The sequence below is a fragment of the Lepisosteus oculatus genome, chromosome 4, assembly GCF_040954835.1.
Source record: "Lepisosteus oculatus isolate fLepOcu1 chromosome 4, fLepOcu1.hap2, whole genome shotgun sequence".
Lineage (NCBI taxonomy): Eukaryota > Metazoa > Chordata > Actinopteri > Semionotiformes > Lepisosteidae > Lepisosteus > Lepisosteus oculatus.
Window position 1 is genome coordinate 26999719 of NC_090699.1, and position 25066 is coordinate 27024784.

General features: G+C 41.7%; 1 protein-coding gene across 9 annotated transcripts in view; it reads left to right on the forward strand.

Annotated features, from left to right (window-relative positions):
- Positions 1 to 25066, forward strand: part of ctbp2a (C-terminal binding protein 2a) — a 111654-nt gene that overhangs the window by 76864 nt on the left and 9724 nt on the right. For 8 of the 9 annotated variants that reach the window (XM_006630413.3, XM_069189003.1, XM_015346809.2 and 5 more), the window contains 4 exons: positions 12136 to 12290; positions 18141 to 18285; positions 19740 to 19946; positions 22683 to 22897. In XM_006630413.3, the coding sequence (XP_006630476.1) occupies positions 12136 to 12290; positions 18141 to 18285; positions 19740 to 19946; positions 22683 to 22897 (722 nt within the window). Of the gene's footprint in view, positions 1 to 1199; positions 1980 to 12135; positions 12291 to 18140; positions 18286 to 19739; positions 19947 to 22682; positions 22898 to 25066 lie in introns of those variants that run through there. The other variant, XM_015346811.2, reaches the window with a different exon arrangement.

Below are 25066 nucleotides of genomic sequence, written 5' to 3' on the forward strand. Positions count from 1 at the left end.
GTGAAATGCCGGCTGTTTAACTGTTCACAGTAAATCAACTAAAAATGGGGTTGGGGGTCGCGGGGAAGCTGCCTTCCTCTCCCACTTGCCCTACTGCAGGCTCTGCGTATCACAGCGCACTTGGTTAGTGGAGTTTTGCAGTGTAGAGTAATGGCACCTTTTTGTATCTTTTTTTTTCTGCAAACATTTCACTTACTGGCTTGGTTTCAGTCATTACAGCCCTCCTGCAGCTGGGGTTCTGTGTGTTCCCTGCTGGGGCCCGGTGCTCCACTGCGGGATGACCGACATCATGGAAAACAAGGAAAGGTTGTTTCCATTTTCTCTGCAGCCTTAAAGTAGCACTTAGAGTTACCATTGTTTTTTTTTTTAGATTCCAATCCTGTGTTAGTCTGGAAATGCCACTTTAAGCCTCTGCTTAAATCTTTTAGTGCTCCCCCGAAGAAGGCAACATGCTGTCTTCACAGCAGGGAATGATGAGAAGAGGTTCCTCAGGATAAAAAGCCTTCCTTCCGGTACCTCTCAGTCTTCAGCATGGGGCTGGTTAGGAGGGCTTCAATCGGAAAATGTATGAAGGGTCCTGTGTGGCATGGGGCACAGATCACCTTCGTGCACCCCTCTGACCTGTGACCCAGCTGACAGGAGCCTGCCGAGACTGTGGGGTTCAGCTGCGATCCCGGACTCGGCCGGGTCTGGGGCAGCTCTGTCTGATGAGGTTTGCTGCAGAAAGGAAGTCCGTAAGCAGGGAGGTGGGTGCACCCAGCAGGTAAATGGCTGCAAGGTCACTCTTGCTGTGGAATTCACTGTTTGCTGTCTTACAGAGCAATTTTACACTCTCCTGCTTTCCCCCCAAATTAAGGCAATCACCCATGCCACACATTTTTTCGGTCAGTAGCCCTGAGACAGTCAGTCAGGCTGTGAACGTCAGAGATGTTGTTGACTCTTGCTGGCTTTTTTGAGATGTTAGTATCAATGCATTTTAAAAAAAACATGTTTCTTCTAAAATACAGATCTGCTATTAAATGGTCGACTTCCAAGTATCTTTAGAGGTCTGTGTGATAACGAGGCTGACTGCTGGGGGACTGTTGCACAGGTGATACGAGAGTAAGAAAAGGGAGGGGTAGGGGCGCAGTTCATTGTCAGGGGAGTGTTTATTTGTTGGTAGTGTGAGGCAGGGTTTCTTTCAAAGTCGTACTTGTCAAAACACTAGGGGGTGGAGGATGTTTAGTTTGGAGAGAGAAAGCGAAAGAGGAAAGAGTGCAAGTGGGTGAGAGTGAGAGAGACAGAAGGGGCTGGCGTTCTTAAAATGCTGCGGAGGCCAGATCAAAAATGAAAAAAAAGGAGAAGAAGAGGAAGGGGGAAATGTGTGGAGCCTGAGTGAAACAAATCCAACGGTGACTTGTACAATCCCCCACAGCACTGTGCCGCATCTTCTGAAGCCTGGGCAGTGTTCTTAAGAATTCTTTTTGCTTCCTTTCTGTTTTGATTTTTTTTTAAAACACACACAAAGGCTGGGAGAGAAAGGCTGCGATCAGTTCGAGAGATCCAGCCAAGTGGGGAGGGAGTGATTTAAAGAGTTTACGATACAGCTGGAGTGGAGTGCGCGGAGCCGAGTGGTGCCGGAGCGCAGGCTATTCTTCACAGCCAGATAAAAGGGACAAAAGCTTTTTTCCTGACCCTCTTCCATCCGTTCCTGGGGGTTTCGGGATTTTTTTTTTTCTCTGCTCCTCCTCGAAAGGGGTGTTCTGTGTGAAGATGGTGCAGCTGGGGACAGAGCGAGGGCTTGTTCGAAGGCACCTTCCCTAGCCAACAGGAGCGGGACTGAGGACGAGAGAGGAGCAGCGGAGGGAGGGAGGAGCGGGGGGGATACCCCCAGGGCACACGCTGAGAATCTTCTTTTCTGCTTTCTTTTTCCTTTTTTTTTTGTTTTGGCTGCCATGTGTGGTTCGTAATCAGAAGAATGTGGAGACAACATTTTCCAGGCAAGGGGCGCATTTCCTGTTTTTTTGCTGTTTGTTTAATAAAGTGTGGGTAGAAGTGGGGGGGGGTTCTAGCAGCCGATGTATTCATCTGTTGTCCTCACCCCCCCCATCTAACACCAACACCAGCGTTAACGGAGTAATTCAGTACGGAGAGAGAGTGTCAGTTTGTGTGCGTAGCTAGTTGATGTACTTTTTTAATATACTGCTGTAGTGGAGGCTTTTCTGTTTTGAAGCCTTTTTTTCATCTCCTCCACTTTCTCTCAAAGCTCCGTAACGTAGGCAACCGAGATTAATAAGAATTAAGTCCAGTGTTTTCCTGCTGCTGTTGACGCCTGCTTTTGTTTCTGGCCCCAATTGTGCCGTGGAGATTGAACCTCGGCGGGCTGCACAAAGGGTGCCATTTAGCAGGGAGCACTCTGATTTTCTTGGCAGGGGTGCAGTTGGAGTGGCAGGCTGAAGGGTGGTGACGGGGTGGAGCAGACTCTGGGAGGACAAGTGGGCTTTGTGTGCTGTGGGGTGTGTGTGTGGGAGGGGGGGAGTGAGGGGGTGGAGACCCAAAACAAAAGGAGCTTATACTACACTGTACTTCAGTCCAGCATCTTGCACTGTGACATCATGTGTATGTGTGTTTGGTGCTCATGTGTACGTGTGTGCTTGAAGTCTGTGCTTTTCGGACACTGAAATGTTCCAGCAAATGTTGGCCAGGTTCCACGATTAAGGGAGGGGAACTCCCTAGAGGAAAGAAAGATTGTCAGAGTCCTGTTCAAAACTGTATATTGTAGCATAAGTTCTGAGGCTTACTTGGAAGTAATACTACACCTGTCTGTACGTGCGAATCTGTACCCTCACTTTTTGGCCAGTCTGGCTTAATTTGTGACTCTTTTGAGCTTAGGTGGTGTCTTGTTCCGTTGCCAGGTGTTGAGGGCAGCCTGCAGCCCGCTGTCAGGAATAAACACACTACTGAGCCACCCGCACCGGCGGCTTTAGGAGCTTGTAGTTGCTAGGTAACCAGCAACAGCTGTTGATTCTGAGGCTGGGGCCTTCTCTGTTGCCTCGGCCTCCAGCAGGGAGGAGAGGTAAAGAAAACAGCATCAATAAAACCTCTTTAAGCTCTGCTGGGACTGACATCATCACATTATGGAAAATAATTCTCATTTCCTTTTTTATGCTTTTATTGTTCAGTGAACCACAAGACTGTATCACAGACTATGTAATTGTCTGGTGGTTGAACTGACAGCATTTTCTAAAATCAGGTTTAATCTGTTTAATAACAATGTCCTGTTTTTTTTCTGTAACAGGACTACGGTGTTAATTCTGTAGGTGAAGCAGATTTGAAATGGCCCTTTTTAAAAAAAAATCCAAAAACACTTTGGCTTGGTTGAAAGATGTGATTGTGCCAGGAAAAATAAAATAACACAGGATACAGACTTCATTTCAGGCACTAAAATAGTGAAGTATCTAGTTTATACTTCAAAAGGCTAAGATACGTGTTCAACAGCCATTTAGCTCTGTTAAGATATTTTCTGTAAAGCAGCAAACAAAAAGCTTTTACAATAAATGTTTTATGAAGCTCTCTGTACACATGGCTTGCCTCTTACAAGTTTGGGAGTATTCACATCTTGTTTTGCATTTCACAAAAAAAGCTTTTTTGGATAACGAGGCATTCATTCTTTGTGATCTTACTTTTAATGTGGGGTCTCACTGTGAAAAACTCATGCAGCCCATGTTAGTCTACACCACTTAAGGATGGGAAAATCAGCTCTTTGATTGCTTAATTTATCTAATTATAGAGTTCAATTAAATAATTAAGGTGCTTGTCATAACAAATCTCGGCAGTGGAATGGATCGGAAAGCCTGTTTATTGAGAACTTGGGCTCCGTAAGCTGTAGAGAGTGCCTGGGGAATTTCTTTGGAGTGTAACCTAAGAGTCTGATGGCAGTGCTCTTGCCAGTTTGCCAGCAAATATTTGCCTGGCTCCTTAAAGGAGGATTCCTAGCACAGCGTCATGCTCCATTAAAACCTGGCATTGATCAGTCCTAGAGGGCAACAGTTTCACCAGATGAGAATTTGAAATATCACCCGCAAAATTCAACATCAGCCTGGTTTTTCTTTGTAAGGGATACTGAGCTCCCTGTGGAAACTTTCAATAATTAATTTGCTGTGTGCATAGAAAAAAAAATGAACCTTTTTGAATTAAAAGGAAAAGCAACAACTGTGTAAATAAAAAGGTATGTGAAACAACATGTTGATTTGCAACCAAGTGCACTGCTTGTTTATTAAATCTATTCAAATCGCTGGAGATCACATCATCTCAATGATGAAAGACCCTTGGGGGTAACCAGGTAGTAAACAACAGCAGCTGCCGCAATTTCAGCTGAACATACAGTATAGTGTGTTCACTGTTGCTATATAAAGGCTAGGCATAATTAAAGTGGAGTGTTAAATTAAAATGGATGAAATTACAGCTGTTGCTTGTTTTCTCAGGGATGGCCGGATAAAATTCCAGCATATTTCTGGAAAAAAAGAATAAGTTGCACAGACCCTGGTTTGGGTTTAATTGAATTGACTTTTATCATTCCATGTTTAAGGAACTGTGTGACAGTTAGTAATGAGACTCACATTTCGCCAAACTGTGTGGAAACGATTGCCCAGCTAAACTCCTGGAAGTTGCTTCTCGGAAATTGTATTCTGACACCCATTTGTCTGACTGAACTGTTCCAGGAAGATGAGGCCCAGGACTGTGATAGATTGACAAAAGGCATATTCCTCTTAACTGCAGGCTTTAGGATCTGTAAGTTAGAAATGTGCCGTTCTTACAGGTTTCAATATGGTGGAACTGTTTAGTTTTTCCTGGTTTGTTTTTTGACAGTGTTGATGCTTTTAATGTAAGATTTCATTGATTTTCTTATAGCATTACATGACTACAGTAATTCTTCATGTCATGGTATGTTTTTGTTCCTTTAATTGGCTTTTTTTCAATTCAACAGTTTTATTTTCTGCAAGATGAAATGCACTTGAGTTGCTCTTTGCATGCACTGTATATCTAGCCAAATGGACCATGGAAATCAGGATAATGCAAAACTTAGGGACCTGTATCTGCATGCAACTGAACTGGACTGACTCCACTTTGAGCTGTTGTGTCACCATTTGATGCTCTGCTCTCTCTTGCATTTACAGGTTTCCAGCCCGTGCTAAATGTTAGTGTGAACATAGTGGAAAGGCCTTTGAACAGGCTGTGTCTCCAACTGAGTGTGGCTTTCAGCTGCACAGGGCAAGAGTTTAAGACAAGAAATACTCTCTGCATTTGAACTCACATAATCTCAAAAATGTTTTGAGGACATACCTTTTCTGGCTTGTAGTGCTTTCTACAAGCAGCTCTTGGCGTTCTGTGTGTACAGCAGAATATCTTTGTTCCTTATCAAGTAAAGAGCAAGATTTTTTTCAGTTGGTGGTTAACAAAATGTATATAGCTGACAGATTCTGGTGGAGACTGAGAGTGAGGTGCAGAGTAAATAAAACAGCATCTTCTTCTTTCTCCCAGGCTGTGAGGCCAAAGTACTGTATGTACTTTAGAGCATTTTATGAAAGAGCTTCACCACTGCTCTCTGAAGTATTCTTTGTTATGTAAGACACACTTGAATTAAAAAAAAATATCATGGTAAAAGTCCCCTCCTGTAATATTTGCATACAGTATGAATATTTTGATGCGATTTTCAGTGGTCAGTGGCAGAGTGCCACTTTAAGCTTTATACTGTATAAGCTTTAATTATAAAGCTTATACAGTACAGTGCTGGGCTGAAAGTGCACAAAGTGCTGTCCTTTTATACAGTAAATGGACTGATACTCGTACAGTACTCTAGCCTGGATAAACCAAAACTATTTCTCTTCCTGTGTTGTCTTCATGCATTTGTATGTGTGGGTGTTTGTGTGGGGGATGTGTGTGGCAGTTTATCATTTTCCCATCTGTCTCTGAGGCAGAGGGGATCAACTGGGATTCACGCCTCAAGTCCTGCAAGGTTTTTAATGTCATAAAGAGAAACTGAACTCTGTTGTCCAGCATTCTGGTTTCACAATACATGAAGCGCAGGGGTGTGAATGTTGCTGTTAAACGGCTGTAGAAGTGGCTTTCAATTTTGGCTGAGCTCTGCAGTACCAGTTAGCAGAGAGCATCAAATCACAATTTCATATTTCAGAGTATGTAGTGTACCCACATTTGTGTCCACATTTCTTTTAGACTAACAGTACCAGGATTACAGTATCTGCCATGCTGAACACTTATACGATCTTTTTTTAAAGTGGGTGAGCACCTTCTGAAGTGGAAAGCGCTGCAGCTGCTCTAGTTAGGCTTTTTGCAGGGCCAGCTCCTGTTTCCACTGGCAGAGCAGGTCCAGCAGGACTGACGGAGAAGATGGGAAACCTGATGCTGCCGGGTCTGGGCAGCCGGGGAGTACGGCTGGCAGGGGCCGTCATAGGGGTGAAGTGCGCAGTGCTGAAAAGGGGCAGGAAGCATGCGGGCCTGAAGCCACTTCCTCCTTTTGAACGGTATCGTGCATGTAGATCTTCATGTAGGGGTTCGTGGCTGAGGCATGTGAAAAGACCCACCTGGCAATCCTGTATGGAAATGCCCTGTGCATGCAGAGGTTCCCAGTGTTTACAGCTCAAGAACGTCAGAACATGATCAAGGTGACAAATGAGAGGTCATTTCGTCTGTCTAGCTCGTTTGGTTGCTAGCAGCTAATTGATTTGAGGATCTCATCCAGAGATTTCTTGAAAGATGACACAGTATCAGGTGTCTGGTTGCTCTTCTTTGGACAGATTCCAGAGCACTCTTCTTTGGATAGACCATTACTCTTTTTTGTAATGTTGTGAACAAAATTTGAGCAAAGGGTTCTATATATCTTTGTAGTGCATTGTACAATTTTAACACATCTTGATTCAAATTCTGCACCTATAACTCAATGCCGATTCAAATTCTGAACCTATAACTCTATATCCTAACATTGGATTAATGGATTGTTATTGCTTTTTCATGTTATTTAGAAGATGTAAATGATTTATCAACATAAACCTGAGTCTTTTTCATTGGTAGCTTCTTCGAGCTTGGTGTTGTTTCTCATCTTATATTCCTAGTTTGTTTTTCCTACCTGCATTAACACTCTGCAGTATGTTTTCATTAGTTTACATTGTCTACATTGAATGTCATTAGCCAGGTGTTTTTACAGTCCATATTTTTTCTAAATATTCTAAAAAAAACTATTTTAGGATTTGTATAGTGTGTACTAGCTACATGGCCATACCAGTAAAGGTTTTAGAGACTAAGTTTAAAAATGACATCTCTGCTGTTTAAGGTACAAAAGGTTCACATGAAATGTAAGTTTCCAACATTAGATTTTATTGCGAATGTCTCTTCATTTATATTTTATATTCAATTTAAAGAAGAAAAACACCAGAGTGTAGGTTTATACATTTCTCATTCCTAAATGTAAAAGTCCATTAGTAAAGTTAAATGGTTATTGCAATATAAGTCTAGCAAGTGACAGAACAGAAGCTCCCTTTTAGAGGTATTGTGGGTTACAAAAACAATCTCTGGCTTTTTGCTCTTTGGTTAGTCCACTCCACAGATGCTCTTAGTGGCCATTATTATGCTTTCCCTTCTTGAGAGGAACCTGTGTCCTGTGATGTAGTCTGAACAAGATTCAACCATCTGTTGTTCCTTAGGTGACTGCTTAAAAGCCATATAGAGAGCCCTTCAAAATGAAAACATACAGTAGTCTATTTAGCTTTTCAGACTGATCATTAATTACGCTGGATCTCATATACAAACATATTCAGGCTGAAACACCTAAAAAAGACACTGTGTTTTAGGTTCCAATATCAAATTCAAAGATCCTAGAAGAATTTGTTCAGATCCCGGCTTTTTTGTGTAAAACCAAATTCAGCGGTATTGAACGATTGCTTTAGAAGTGGAGGTCGCTGTGGTAAGTTTGTGTATAATGATACACAGAATTCATTTTAGTTTGCTTGTTAACTTTGAATTCTCTCACAACAGAAGATCTGACTTCTAGTTTTGTGAAATTACTGTGTAAATGGGGATGTGTGGTTCGAAGCTGGGAAGTTCTGGAAAGGTCAAAATAAAATTACAGTCTAACCATGGGAACTGCTCGCCATCAGTACTTCCAAAGCATATACTGTATATAGTGTGGAATTCTCTGTGTTTCAGTTCTGAAGAAATGTTTTATGTTTCAAGGCAGTAAATTAAATATTAAGTCATTGCTATTCTGATATTTGCTTGTTCTGTTTTTATTTTATTTTGATTTTAGTGCATGGTTTGTATAAATAACAGTTTATACAACTTGGCACTTTATTTTCATGTGCTCAGGGAACATTGCTACGGTCTTCCTACATACAATAGATGTTTATTCGGTTTTACTGTAGAAGTATTTTGCTGTAACACAGATCATTAAGCTATACCTTAATACATGCTACAAAGCATGTCTCCTTGACATGATAATAATCACTGACTGCCAGTCACGAGGCATTGTAAGATATCTGTAAAACCGCGAGACAGGTTGACAATGCAAATAATACCTAAAAAGGGTAGAATTGTTCAGACGTCTTCAAGAGAAAGAAAACTGAGAAAGAGAGTAACAAAAAATAAGTACACAGAGAAGAGCTGGACAAGTCTAGCAGGCAAGAAGCATCTCATCCTCCTTGAAACTTTGTCTACCATCATGGTAGATCTGGTCTTTTGACATAATAGAGCTCATCACTGTGATGTGGCATTGTGTATGCCGTTAACCAACAAGCAACTAGAATCCAGTTCTGGCAGAGGAAGAGCAGAGTGTACCGGTCACCATGGTCCATGGTCACCATGCTGTTTAGAACTGTAATGGTCAGTGTGGTGTAGGATATAATGACACACAATGCTATAATGACACTAATTGCAAAGTTTTTGTTATGTGAATTGTTGTCTGTTTATGTAAAGTAATGTCCTTTTTCCCTTCTTAACTTTGCTTATTCCTTTAAGATGTTATTAACTCGTGCTGGACTTCCTGGCTTTTCCCCTAGTTAACCCTAGATGCAGGAGAAATACTACATTAGCCAGCCAGTGGTAATCCTGCAAAAGGTAGCCCCCTGTCCCAGTTAATTGGTTGGAGAGAGTTGAAAAGAGAGTGGAGACAGAGGAGAACACAGTCCGGAAAGGCAGGATATCCGGGGTTGGTCTGTCATCTGTTGCCATAACAATACCCCAGTCTCTTTTTGTGCATTTATTTTTACCAGCAGTGAATGATGCTGTGTTTGAAGAGATGATGAGCCAGTCATCCCTACCCCTGTCCTTTACTGCAAACTCAGACATCAAAATGCATGGTAAAGACTACAGCCTGTGATAAGTAATTAAGGGCAGATCATATTAACATACGAATAGGCTGTTGGTCATGTAGTGTCAGGCAAATGTAGATGTCTCTGTATAAGGTGCTAAGATCAATAATGTAGTACTCACATCCTCATTAAAGCCCACACTTCTTCAAAGATGGGGTTTGATCAAACATTTGCTTTAAAATAGTTTGCGTTTCATTTTTATTTTTTTTCCTCTTTTTTAATGAAACACCAAATTGAACAGCACGCTAAACTGCGTCACTGCGGAGACAGAAAGAAAGAGAAGAAGAAATGCGGTTATAATCTCCGACAGAGGCACAGATGTCACTGCCTAAAATAAAGTATTTTATAATCCTGCCAAAGCCAGTTAAGTAATCACCATGACAACAGAGGCAAAGGGAGTACCACACTGGCGGTTCCAGTGCCCTGCTACTTTGCAAATGCAGAGCCACAGTGATTCTTTTTTATGTCATTGCCTCCTTTTCCCTCCTAGTATCTCATCTTTCGCTTCAGGCAGTAATAGTCAGGATATCAGTGCTGACTACTGATCCCTACTGGTGGTAGAAGTTTGTTGGAGTGGCAGCGTCTTTGTGGTTTACAGACCGTAAGAACAGTTACAAGTAAGAGGAGGCCATGCAGACGATCTATTCAGTTTGGGTGATTAGTAGCTAATTGATCCAAGGATTTTTTCCAACTGTTTCTTGAAAGAGCCAGGGTCTCGGCTTCAACAGTGCGACTGCGTAGGTTGTTCCCAACTTCTCAAGGAGCCTTATCATTTTCTACCTTTGTCTGTGTCCAGGGGTATCAATGATAGGACACTGTAGAATAAAGCCGTGCAGCTCAGTACATTAGAGCCTATCCCCAAGGTCTCTTTCTCTAACTGTCTTTGCCCTCCTGGGCTGCCACGCTTTGCTCCACCAGAGTCTGACACTTATTCAATGGTGGTTAGTTCACTTAAAGGACCTCCGCAGGGCTAATAATGTCAGACGAGCTAGTGCCTGTCATATGATAGCTCCTCGCTCTGTACTGCTCACACAGGAGGGGACACATGGCTGCTGAATGCCTGTGTTCAGGGGATAGGGGGTGCTAACCTGCAGTAGCCCTGATAAGTTTGATGAAGTAACTACAGTTAAGCTGTGAGCCTACTGCAATCATTTACGCTTCTTTGACCCTGCAGCGGTATCCTGAAGCGTGCACGTATGGTTAGCATGGTTTGTGAAAGTGGTCTTAATACAAAACATACAGGAGATTGTATTAAAATTGAATGAAATGGTTTCTTAAGTGTAATATGGGAATACTGCAGAATATTTCGGTTGGGTCAAAGTGGAATGGCTTTGGAGTGACTTCCCTGCTTTTGGCAAAATTAAAGCTGTCTTTTTTAAGAGAATTGTTTCCGCCTCCTTCTCCCTGTTTTTCTTATCTTTAATGTTGTGAATATTGATATGCTTTTAGGTTGGCTTGTTTGTGGTTTTCTAGTTGCAATACATTGTCCACCAAACTCCTCTGGTGCAGTACATCAGTGTTATTGCTGTGGTGCCAAATACAGTTTAAATACAGTGGTATGTCCCAATGCTATGCTGGTAGAGAAATGCTATCAAGCTGGTATGATATCATGCTCAGTATCTGTTCCTGACATCTGAAACACTGTGCAATGAAAAAGTAATACATTTAATAACTGTCTGGCTTTCATTCCCTGTGCTTCTAGTTCCCACACAGTAGAAAGTCCTATTAGTGCACTCTATTGTTCTTCTGCCTGTTTTTATTAGTGTTAACTGTGCACACTTCTACAGTGTTCTGGGAGCAGGACTGTACTACACAAATAATAAAGAAGCTCATGTTCCTTAATGAACCACAAGTGCTTTTAATGCTAAACAGCTTGAAGGTTTTGTAAAGAGCATTGGTTAGAAAAATATCTTTCTTCCACTTCAGAGTAACAGGAGGGTGGTAGCCGAGGAACAGCTGCTTCTGCTGTGACATCTGTGGTGATTGGCAGGCGTGCCAGGGTTTGTTTGCTGGTTAGCAGTGCAGCGCGTCAGAGAGATTTGTAGAGAGTTCTGTTCCAAACACAGTTTAAATGGTGTGATGGTCTGGTGTTGATGGCCTGAGTGTTGGTAATTGATTGCTATTTAAGGAAGTGCAGGGTGACACCAATGACAGGAGCTCTCAAGCTGTTAACAGAACTTTGCTAATTCTATGCGAGTCAGGCTATTGATTTATTGACTATACTCTTCATTAAACCACCTGCACTGATAATGACAGCAGTACTCTAATCTTCATCGTCGGTAAAATGAGTAACCAAGTCACCCTAGGGTATCGGGCACGTTACAGCAACTCCTTCTACCCCTCCGTAGGGTGTTACTAGGCCAGTATTGTGTGAATTTTCCATGGGGTGCAGGTAAAATGTCTTGTTTTGACATGAGTTGTGAAGTGGAAAGGCTACTTTTCCTGCACCTTGATTGTATCCTTGAGGTGATGCTCATTCTTATCTCCACCCCCAAGATACGTTACCTTCACTGGCGCTAATGAGACATGGGTAGTCGTTTCAGAAAATGTTGTTTTTTTCAGCAGTTTTCTCTCTCCGTTTTCTAACGTCATACGTTCTGCACAGGAGGAGACAACTATTCTAAAAAGTACTGTAAAAGTAGTTCAAAAAGCAACCGAATCATGGTAAGGTCATACTGTATGTACTGTATGTCACAATCCCTTTGCAGAGTGTCAGGTGCTGAAGTCTCTGCAGGACGTCATGGCTCTGTGACTCATTGCCTCACTCTCTCTTTAGGTATCCGACCTCAGATCATGAATGGCCCCATGCACCCCCGGCCACTGGTGGCACTGTTGGACGGGAGGGACTGTACGGTAGAGATGCCCATCCTCAAAGACCTGGCCACGGTGGCCTTCTGCGATGCCCAGTCCACACAGGAGATACACGAGAAGGTAACAGGCAACCACCCACACCGGATTCGATACAAACTAGGAGGATGAGAGAGTGTATTTTCTCTTTCTGGTTTGAGTTTTACAGCTACATACTTTAGTGATGCGCAAGTTCAGTCTTGCAGCCATCCTGTGTATGGGAATGTGATGGCTTCTGGGTCAGCTTATTTAAAATGCACCTGACTGCTGTGTGAAAGGTGCAAGGCATGTCAAGGGGCCGCCCAGCTCATTTTACCCTCGTGGTTTAACTTTCCAGATGCTAAGATACCTCACTGTCTCACAGGACAGTAATGTTCCTAATCCTTTCCAGCTCCCATTATAGAGACTCAATTGTATTGTGTGCCTCTGTTGTGAGACCAAGTTTCTTCACTGAAGTTAATAACACAAGAATATAAGAAAGGTTACAGATGAGAAACCCCTCTAACTCTAGTTCGATTGTTAACAGCTAACTCATCTGAAAATCTCATCTGGCCGGTTCTTGAAAGGCACCAGAATATCGATTTCAACAACGTGCCTGAATAGCATATTTCAGACATCCACAAACTTCTGTGTAAAAGGGTGCTTCCTTTTCTGTTTAAAATGTACTTCCCCTTAGTTTCCACCTGGGACATCCGGTTTGTGTTTCACTGCTAATTCTATAGACGTCTGCAGGGGTGATTTTGTCTCTATCTTTGAGGATTTTTACCGCTTATCTCAGGTCCTCCCATAGTCTTCTCTGTTTAAGTTTAAAAATGTTCCCTTCTTTTAACCTGTCAGTGTAGGACATTTCTTTAAACACAGAAGTGTATCTGGTGGTTCTTCTCTGGACTGAAACCAGAGCAGCAGTACAGTTTTTGAAATGCAGTGATGAAAATTGTTCACAATATTCTAAATGAGCTCCTTCTAATGTATTGTATAATTTTAACATAACATCTCCTGATTTATATACTGCACTCTTTTGCGCCCACAACATTTTATAATCGTAGTTCATCTTCTGCTAAAATTCTATTGCCCTTCAGCTGATCTTCTAGTTTACTTATCATTTCTAAACCTCCTTGCATGATATAGAAGCAAGACGTAATAGTCTTTAATTTCTTGGTTTGGTTTGGTTGTCATTTATATGGATGGGTGCTGCATTAGCAGTTGTCTATTCAACAGGTATAACTCCTGTCTCGAGAGACTGTTGAAAACAGTTTTGTTTTGTAACAGAATAACATTGGTTGTATCCTTAAGTGCAGTTGGCAGAATATCATCAGACCCTGGAGATTTGTTAATCTTCAGTACTTCTGATATCTGGAAGACATGTGCCTCTTCTATACTAAAACAGATAACTTCTTCTTTGTTCAGTGTGAGACTTGTTGCCAGTTTCTTTTGTGATAAACACCTGAGTGAAACATGCATTTAACATATCAGCCATTTGCCTTTTCTCAATGAAATGTTTCACATCATTATCTCTGCAACACTTAACTTAATTCTTTATTGTTCTTTTGCTGTTGTGATTCAGAAAAGTCTTACTTTACCCTCCATTACAATATTTATTTCAATCATGCATTTCTGTTATTTATTATTCCACGTGCTTGCAATTTACAGTAATTATTTTTTTAAACCAAATTATCTTCCATTTTAATCATTTTATAAACTGTTTTCTATTTATATTGTTCGAAATTGATTTTATTGATTATATTGTTCTTAATTGATTTATTAAAACATTTGGGCCAAAGCATTTTAGGTTTTGATTTGCCTGGCTGGACTTGTTTGGCAGTGTGGTGTTAGGTGGGCTGTCAGGATAGACTGTATTTATATTCCTTGACAGTCTGTGACCAGCTCCTCTCTGCTAACTTCTCTGTGATGTTGTTTTGAAAAGAGAGGCTGCACATCTCCATGAATTTGAGATTAGCTGCAAATTACAGGCCAGTGGTATGTAGACCTACTTTAAGGTGGATATTTCATAGGAATTTTTATGTGCAAAAAAATATTGTTTGCATATAAATATTTAATCCCACACCGATTCAGAGAAGTCAGCCTTCTTTTGTATAGGAAATGTTTCTGTACAGCTTCTTGCAATCAGTCCATCTGCCTGCAGTTGACACCATATAAGTGCCACCTGCCCATTTCCTGGACAGCAAACTGTCTCATTCACACACAAACGTTCGTTGCAAACAGTGCAACTTAAATTTTCAGCTCCGTGAAAATTAGATAAATTCGGTTCTTTCTCCAAAGTTTAGTCTCGTCTGTCTTGTAGACACTTCCTCTCAGAACATATTGGTTGTTATACTCCAGTTAAAATAAAGTGGATTCGTTAGGATTTAATCATATTGGGTGCCAAAGTATAGCAGCCCTGTAACACCAGCTTTGCTGTAATATAGAGCCTCATAATGAAAGTGGAATGTAATTACATTGTGCCAGCTGACATCAGCTCTTTATTGCTCTTCATTTGGCAGTACAGCTGTGCTCAATGCCTGACCTAAAGGGCAGGCTGTTGGGCTGGGGGGCAGGGTTTCTACACTGCCAAGTACCGGAACCACTCCACCCTGAGTGGGCATGAGGGGTGAAAAGAAATGTTCGCATAGATGTGTTTGTTCATTGACCTCGCAAAACACAGTGTTTTCTTTGTTTCCTGCTTCAGTTGTGCCATACAATTTGGTGGCCATTTGATGCTGCCTGGTTTCAGCCCATATTGGTTTCCAGTGCACCTTGAGCTCTGCAGTGATTGTGCAGGTGGGACTGCAGGATAGGAGCTGCACACAAGGCGAAATAGAGCTTTCTCAGCAGTGGCTTCTTTCTTGAAATCACGTGATTGTGCCACATCTCAGTGTTCAGGACATATCACTAACACAGTAGTGTACAGCAGTTGTAATGTCCAGACTAGCCCATGTCAAGAAAAGATTGCCATTTTGTACTTTTATTTTGCCTAGGGGCATTTACTTTGCCCTAGTTCAGCTGGTCATGAAAATGGTGTCTTTGAGTTGCAATTTTGGAATGTAGAGTTTGTGTTTACCCCATTCTGGGTTTAAATGTACCCACAATGCTTTATACAAGGCTTGAGGTCAACAACACAGTGTTTCTTTTCACTAAGTGGTCCTGTTGTTTTTCTTGTGTGTCCTGTGCAGGATTAATGCTTGAAAAAGTAGAGAGTATTGCTAATGCACTGCGCTTGAAAACAGAATTTCATTATGAGCATGGAGTTCAAGGAGGTGAATTGCAGAAGTATCCGCTTTTTTTTGTGGTTATCACTTTGTATTTATCAGTGCAGCTTGAAGTATGAGGCTCTCTTCAACAATTATGTGATTTTCACATGCACGCAAACATGTCTATATTTCGCTGTTTCTGAGGATCTCTTACAGTTTTTCATTCAGTTTTTATTTTCACTTCTGTACTCCAGGGAAGTGAACGTCGGCACAGGATGACAATAGAACGGAAACAAATGAAAAACAAATATTTTAAAGATGTGAACTGGTGTAGAAAAGGTATTGGACTTTGTGGAGATGTCTGCAAAGAGTTGTTATATTTGTGGGGAGATTTTCTCAAATTTAATTTCCACTGTACCAATTGCTTACCTATACATGTCAAAAGGCTATTACATGGTGTGCTGATTTCAAGATCATGCCAAGCCTGTTTCTGCTTCTGGCTAGCTTTAAGGCTGCTGACCACAGGAGAATCCTGGACCAGATTAACCAAGAGAAAGACAAAATGAGTATTGTGGTGAACTGTAAAACAGTAGACCCTTGGTTTAATGGGCTTCGCTTTAACAGACTTTGGGTTTTAGCAGACCAAATCTGCTAAAGGTGAATTTTGTCTGTAAAATCAGAACGACCTCACATTCCCTGGAATAACAGGGAAATGCACAAATAATTGAACAAGGTAAAAATAAATCCTACATAGGTTTAAAATGTGGGAATATCAACGATGCCCTGTAGGGGTATGTCTTTTGCATCTGATGATTGGTGTTTCTGTTACGTATGCTTTAGGGACGTTTATACAATATACTTAGAACACATGGAATAAAGGGCTTGTATATTTATGATAAAAAAGGCACAGGAACAATCTTCAATGACTGTGTTTATTAAAAAAGTCAAAAGATCCAGAAAGCATATATAGTAAATATATATTTTTCGCATACGAGTATATTTTTGAGCTTGTGATTCAACAGACATTCTGCACTAACGGACACCTCCTCCCCACTATAAGTGAGTTAAATTGACAGTTTCCTGTACTTGAATTCAGATGTTTTTAGCTTGGGGTCTAGTGATTTCTGGGTGTCTTCAGAGATGGTCCAGGCAGTCCCAGGTAGAAAGAGAGAATTCATCACAGGTATAACACTGCTAAATCAGTAGTCTCATTTATTTGGTCTGCATTGAGTGTACTTTCATAGATTTGGTAGCCTGCAGTTCTGTTAATATTTTTTAATGAACTCTAGCATTATTTGCAGTAATTGTAGAGGCAGTATATTGTTACAATAGATTAGGAGTCTTTTTTAACAATATTTTTTTTAACAGGATCCTCAAGGGAGGAAAGTTGAGCACATCAACTTCCAAACGTTATAATTTGTTTTTCCAAAGCAGATGTTCTGATCCAGGACCGTGTTTTGTGCTTGATTCTGGTTCTCTTTATTTAAATTCAGCTAATCCTTGCAACAGTTTATTCTTTTGACATAATGCTTGGTGAATGCATGAAAAAATAAATAGAACTGTGCTTCTGAAAAAAAATACCTATTAAAATTAAAATACACCTTTTACAAGAGAGAAAAGAACTCATTGAATATTTTACCTTTATCAGTTTTAATTAATTCCACTGAGCCTGTGGCATTGACAAGGTGTGTGAATGAAGACCTCCTTCTAGCCCAGATACACTGAGGGAGAGAATGTCTTCTATTGTCACTAATTTAAAGAAACAATTCTGGAGAATCAAACTAGGACACCAGAGAAACATCATCCGGAAAATCTTCCTTTCAACTCGATGAAAGGGGAAAAAATTAACTTAGTTTGGGTGTAGACATTATTTTCTGTCATTCTTCTGGCTGTCAAGAATAATATTTTTAAACTTTTAAGTCCTGAATCATCATAAAAAAGATTTGTTCAGATTTTCCATTAAGCAGACACTGCATTCAGAAATTATTTCTCTTGCAAAACATTTCATTGCGTTAGTCATTATTCACAGAGGGATGCTTTGTCTACAGTAAATCTTGCCTTTGGCAAATAACACAAGAAATGAAATGAATGTGTAAGAAGAGCTTTAACCTTGAATTAGCATCTACTAGGGATTCCTGGGACAGAGGTCTAATAAAAGCTTTATGGAAATTCACAGTTAATCTGACAGGCAAAGCAAAGCTAATATAGTTAGCTGGAGGAGAATTTAAAGCTGTTGTTTACGGAAAGCGCTTGCTGGTGTTTGCTTAATATCTGGATATCTAGATTCTTATCAATCTCTGTTTTATGAGTTTAGTTGTCTGCATTTAACCTTGTTTGCAGAGAGTCGGAATAGACTATTGTATTGCTTTTAACGTTTTTTATGCTGTTTTCTCTGTATTAAGTAGTTACAGAATGCTTGTATGTGTGTGTTAAGGATTTACGAGGGTATGCATTTCAAATTTCATGAGCTGCACATACCCTGGAGGTGATCTGCCTCTTTTCCCAGGGCTACTTATGCCTAGCCAGAGGGTGTAAGAAAACCTCATATTTGAAACAGTGCGCAAAAGCACTTTTTTTTTTCATAGACACAGATCCTGTAAGCTTCCTATAGAGTAATACATGGGTTGATGAGTCAGCTTTTCCATAATGCTGGAAATAAAAGTGTGAGGTGAACCTCATTTTGAGCACAAGGATAATTGGGACCTCTGAATGACCCCCGCCTCCATTCTGGCTTTGCCTCTTCCAGGTGCTGAATGAGGCAGTGGGAGCCATGATGTACCACACCATCACACTCACCCGCGAGGACCTGGAGAAATTCAAGGCTCTAAGAGTCATCATCAGGATAGGCAGCGGCTACGACAACATTGACATTAAAGCTGCTGGCGAGCTGGGTAGGTTCCCTTCATTGGTATGATATAAAAAGTTGTATATTTTATTTATTTTATTTTTAGAAGGGTTGCTGAGCTTCTTTTTTTACAGCCAATTTTCACCCCTTTAATATTCCACTCATTGTGTTCAGACATCTTTAAGCCCAGCCCCTGTTTTGTTTTACTCAGAAATGTTGTCACGCATCATTTTACGATACCCTTCCTCTGAACTGAACTTGAGTTGTGAAAACCAGTGCAGGCTCCTCCTCCATCACTGAGTGTTAGCGTGTTTTTCGCACTGGAATTCTGGGAAGGCTACGCTTCTTTGGATGGAGCCAGGTGTCCAGTCCCTCTGTCGCTCCCTGGTGTAGCAGATGCAGAGAGGTTCTGACAAATGGAGGGGATTTAAACTCCCACGACCAAATGGGCTATGGAAATCGAGACATCATGTCTCACTGCGCGTTCCCAAACTCAGCCCCCTTGTAACCGCCTGTCCACAAGCGTCCCGCTGGGCCTGGGGTTCTATGAGAGGACACTGAGAGGAAGGAGGAGATAAAGAACACTGCTGGAGCTTGTCCCTGAGGGAAAACTCACTGCACAGGAAGTTTGCTTCCTAAACACAAAGCCAGTGACTTTCATCAGCATAATATGGCTAAAAAGAGCATTTAAGAGCAGAAGTACAGTATCTTATAAAGAGAGGGATAGAAAGATTCCCCTCTGGCGTCCGAGACTCGTCTGTCTCTGGGAGAGAGAACCCAGCTGCAATGCCTGTGTACCGGCTGTGATTAATAAACCCTTTTCTGAACATTGGAGAGCCATTGCCCGTGTACATTTACAAGCAAAAGCTGTGTTAGGTACTCGATAGTAACATCAATAACCTACACTGCATGTCAAAATAAAAGGTGGATGGTGTCTGTAGGGATATTGTGTGGAGTCCTACATATGTTGATGGGAGGCTGCTGTGGATCATTTCAGAGAAAAACCACTCAACAAAAATGAAACCCTTTATGCCAAAAAAAAAAAATCACTGAGATCAATCACGCCTCTCAGTTAGCTGAATTCTCCGAGTTGCTGTCAAAAGACTTTGATATAGACCTGGATACTGAATACTGGGATACAGAGCCAGCTGACATTTTAGACATTGATGAGTAATTGAAATGCTGTTTGTGAGTGTGGCGTGAAAGACTATAACAAAGAAAGAAATAGAACTTGTATTACAGAGGTGAGAGTGGGGAAAGTGGATAGTTTTCAGGCCAAAACAACAGAAATGGAGTGTGTACATATTTATACAGAATATAACAGGCCATTTTAAAAATATATATCATTTCTATCCGTTTCCTTCTGACAGAAAACAATACATAACAAGAAATCCTTCGGGAGTCATGGCTGGCCATGAAAACATTTCTGTAAACACTTTGCTTTCCTGAGTCTGGCCCATGTGACAGGCGTGGTGCGGGTTTCTGCGGGCTGTCTCGTAGGAATCGCCGTGTGCAACATCCCCTCGGCGGCGGTGGAGGAGACGGCCGACTCGACCCTGTGCCACATCCTGAACCTGTACCGGAGGAACACGTGGCTGTACCAGGCCCTGCGCGAGGGCACGCGCGTGCAGAGCGTGGAGCAGATCCGGGAGGTGGCCTCCGGGGCCGCCCGCATCCGGGGAGAGACGCTGGGGCTCATCGGCTTTGGTAAGGGAGACCGTACCCCCTGTCCCTTTCCCTCGCTCGCCTGCCCCAGTACACATCCCGGCGTCAGTCTTTGCTAGCTGTGCAGTTAGGTTTTCAACCATTTGTCAATGGTCTTCATAATATTGAACTGTATGAAGTATATTAGATATCTTGCATAAGCATGTGTGATGTTGTCTTATATTTACTAGATAATCTATAAATGATCAATTTACTATAAAATGACATTCTGTGGAATGTTAACAATGCATCCATAGGTATGTCATACCCCCCCACCCCCCACCCTAAACTTTACTAGGCCTCATCATTATTCTCTATGCGTTTTAAAATTCGAGAGAACCTGGATTTAGAGTTAAATGGTGGTATATGGAAGATCTATTAAATCTTAATCTGTACAAGTTATACTAGACATCATTCTTTATTTCTTTCCTAATAAAAGCCTTGGTTTGCCTGTTCCTGCCAGACTTCACTTGTCACAGTGGCATTTTGAAATATGACAACAGTAATGCAGACGCTCTTGACGCTTTTTTGAAATCTCACAGGCTCATACTTGCGAACGGAAACAAAACATCAAATTACTATTTTGTTAACTCAGGTGAACCACGGAGCCTAGCCAGGCTTTACAGTATTCTAGTTGTGTTTGTTTTTCATTTTTTTCTTCTTGAGGCTGGTTCTGCATGAGCAGTTGAGCCCAGGTCAGAGTGAAGAAGCAGAAAAGGGTTTGGAAGAAGCTCAAGCTGAGCGATGTACGGTCGGGACAATGGTGCCGTGGCTGGTGTGTGAGTGCGGAGGGTGACATTGAGCCGCAGTGACATTGAAGATAATGACCCTGCTGATTACATCGCAGCTGTTGTCCGCTTTGCCAATGCAGAATTAAAGCTGAGCGAGGTTCTCCATCCAGGAGCGTGACAGTTGCCTTAGTCATGCCCAATTAAAACCACTCTTAACACCAGCATGACAGGAAAGTGAGCAAAATGAAACTAAACACGGGCGGTCATTCAGACGTCGCGCTGTGGTCTTGCACTGTCTGAGTCAGCTTAAAGGAAGAGAAGAACAAAAAACAATTTTGGGCGAGGTGGGAAAAATTGTAAGTAATAGCAGAACAGAAAAGCACAAAAAACGAGTCTCTTAGTCACATTGCCATTTGTTCAGTAGGAAAATGTTCATGCATTAACAGAGATGGTTATGGCTTCCAAAGCGACTGCTGGACACAGGGGTGCATTAGATCGTTATATACTTATAACAGTGCAGGGCCCAGTGTGCTGAGCGAGTTTCAGAAGTGACTTCACCTCTCTCTGAAATCTAGACAGTGTAAAAACTCTTCAGCTGTAGAGGACCTTTAGGAGACGTCCCCTGTCTAAGGAGTGCATGGCCAGAGCCCGCAACGACCGGCATTAAATCCTGGCAGCAGGGGCAGGGAGAGCTGCTCTTGTGACACTCCCAGCCTCTCAGAACAGGTGAGGTGTCTGGTGTACCAGAGCGGGCCTTGCGGAGGGCAGGACACGGACATGCTGTGCTCCTGTAGAACTGGAGACCCTACCAGTGCTGTTTCTGATAAATGCTTGCAGCCTTGACAGGGTACCTTGAGAGGCAGAAGTAGGATTTGTTTGTAGTAGCATGCCAGGCCATGGGAAAGTATTAAACAGAGTGGTAGCTGTTTGTTGTGGCTGTACAGAGTACAGAACACATATATGCGGCATCTGTGACTTGGCATTGCTTTGGATAGGCGAATGCCGGGAGATACTTTTCGGAAATTTCAGTAACTGTATGCTCTGGATTGTCATTTTTCCTTTGTAATATCTGCCCAGTTTAAGGGGAGGCCTTAACAGCTCTCACTGCAGGTGGGTAGTGTGGTCTCAGATTCAACCCATGCATAACCTAACGTGATCTCACAGAGCATCTATACTTCTAAAAGGAGTAAAAACATGTAAAAAGAATGACTTACTTTTTCGCACCGTGGTATGACAAGCTGAGAAAACATACTGCACACAGCTGATCTCTTTGAACTAGAGGTTGAAAGAATTACCTTCAGCTGGAGCTTTACTGTGGACTTATAATATCTTAAGGAAGGGGCTTACTGTCACTTCCTGGGGGTGTTAACACATTGACAGCAGAGGCTTTTATGACCACCTTCACTGAACCAGTAGCTGGAAACATTAATACAGAGAGATGCCGTACGAATGAATGTTTGAAACACTGAGAGGAAAGACTTGAAGAGGAATATAATAGCATCATACAGAGAGAAAAAATGAGTGGAACCTCTACTGCACAGAAAGGGGAAAGAAAGAATATAACAGATGCTCAAGCCAAAAGGGGTTCTGAGTTAAGAGACTTTGTCGGTCAATTCTGTAGCTTTTCCCCTAGTGGAAACCTGAGTGCAGATTTGATGCAGGTAAGTGATTTTGACAGTTCATCCCTCTAGGCGTTATTTCATTTGAGAGCAGAAACTCATGAGCTTAGAGATTGAAGGGTTGAATGGCGGGACGTTTAATGTTCGGGTCTGAAAGAAGGTTTAAGAAGATGACAGTCACACTAGTAAAGTAATGGTTTTATTACACTGAGTATTTATGTCCTCTAAAGGCAGTTTTTTTAGGATGCAACAGGACTTGGATAGTCGGTTCTCTAGCTTTAGCGTTTACTGTGACCGCAGGTCCACACGCAGAACGCACGAGCACATTTTCGGGCCTGGTGTAGCTGCGGCTGTGGGCATGATGGGTGTCTTGCTGTCTGTCTGCGCAGGGCGCACGGGGCAGGCGGTGGCCGTGCGGGCGAAGGTGTTCGGCTTCAACGTGATTTTCTACGACCCGTACCTGCAGGATGGGCTGGAGCGCTCTCTGGGAGTGCAGCGGGTGTACACCCTCCAAGACCTGCTGTACCAGAGCGACTGCGTCTCGCTGCACTGCAACCTCAACGAGCACAACCACCACCTGATCAACGACTTCACTATCAAACAGGTCGGGCGAGGGGCCCCTTGCACAGCGCCGAGCCAGGTCCCCTGTTAAATTGTTCATCCACAGCATCCATGCAGCAGTAAATAAGTGGGCATGAGCATGTATAGTTACAGTGTTTACAACACACTACACAACTGCAGCTTTTTCTGTGAGAGTATGAGAGCAAGCATATGTATTTTCACCCACCGAATTTTCAACTTAGAACCAACTGTTCGTGTCCGCAACTGCAGGGGAAAAAAAACACTCAGCTTCCTTTAAATAAGCGGTTCTCAGCTCCAGTCCTAAGGGACTGCTACGTCTGCTGGTTTTCATTCCAGCTGGGACCTTGATCGCTAGTGCTAATTGATGCATGTAATTGATCAGCTTGCTTGTTTTAATTTTTTTTTCTGCACTGAGTCTTCATTTCCAGTAACTGACCTTTATGCAGTCTTTGCTCAACTCGCTAATTAAGCATTTGCTTCTTTATTTCTGATGAAACAGCCCTTAACAGGTGAGAAATCTGGGATGAACAGACCGAGGTGTAAATGACACTGCATCAGTCACGCCCACAGTGACTCAGTCCTTCTGCCCAAATCCAGTTGGCTGTATTTCAGCTAACCGGAATGAATCCTATAACTCATTAATTACCACTGGGCTTGTACCAATTACAGTTCTCTTTTGGCTTTTTAAAAACAGAAAGAACACTTTAAAAACACACCTCTGACAGAACAAAATTAAATTAATTAGCCTGTGAAACCAGAAGACACAGTGGTCCACCAAGACCAGGGCTGAGAACCATTTCTTCATTCTTTCTTCCCATCTGGACTGCGGATACAACAGAGAACCACCTATCCCTGTATCAAGATCATTTTCTTTGAGTAATAAGTAATGAGTAGTAACAAATATGAAATGGGGTCGGCTCACCTAACAGCTTATCTGCGTTCCTAGTGGTAATGAAAGCAATGGTTTCATGGTGCAAACTTATCGGAGTTTACACTTTTATAATAAAACAGATGTGGTGGATTAATCAATAATTATTGATTCGCATCTGATCCAGCAATCTCCAGAAATATCAGTAGTACAACTACAGATGCATCAATGGATATGGATACCTTAGAATACTAATCAGATATCCGTGTATTTGCTGGGCTTGAGCTTTAGTTTCCCACTGTTCTACGAAAGATAGTAAAACTGATTTTATTCTGGGCCAAATTGACTTAACTAAAAAAACTTTTAAAAAATGTATAGAATACCATTCTCTCATTTGATATTTTATTAACCATCAAAAACAGTATTGAAACAACAATATTTGAGTAAGACATTATCTGGCAATGACCTTTCTAAACTATCTGGAAAACAGTAGCTCACCTTTGATAGTTTTTCAGGGGGATCTGTTGTGATTCTGTCTTGGCCAACACTGCCCCCTGTGGGTTGTGTTGCACCATGCTTTATTATCAGTAGGTTTTATTTTAAGGTATTGAATTTAAGTGCCATATTTATTGTTAAAATATGAGGTGGAATCATAATGATGAACAATTTCCAGCCAATCAGAAAAAATGTTCAGAAACTGCCTACAGGGATGGGCTTGGTGCAGAGATTTTACAGGTTACAATGAAACATTGCTCAGCAGGATAAATGTTTTTCATGCTCTAGTTACTCACTTCTGTCGAGTTTAAGGGATTACCCCCGAGTGATTTCTTTTTTTTTCTTATATATTATATTTAGCATACATTGTGTTTTTTTCATAATGTTTTGTTGCATTCTGTTAATCCTCAGTTTGTTAAAGATGTTGACTGCTGAGTGTAGCTGTGACACACAGAAGACTCCCTTGTGTGTATAAAGTGATGGAAAGAGAGTAGTCCTGGCATTATATATTGCTGAACCTGACAAAGTGGACTGGGTAGCATGAACAATGCAGCTCTAACCTAGCCTGGGAGGAAGAGAACTCTAGCTACCTTGTACCGGTCCAGATTTCAGCTACACCCTCAGAATAACCTTAAGTTCTCTTTCTTTGTTTCTTTGTTTACTGATTTGATTACCTTTCTTAGTTGGCCTTTTACATGTAGGCACACTTCGAACATACATGTGAATAATCAAACAAATGTGAACTTTATCAACTGTACGGTGTGAACTGGGGCTTTTTCAGAGACTGAAATGTAACTAGTACAGAGCATGAAAGTTAGCTCTTAATGA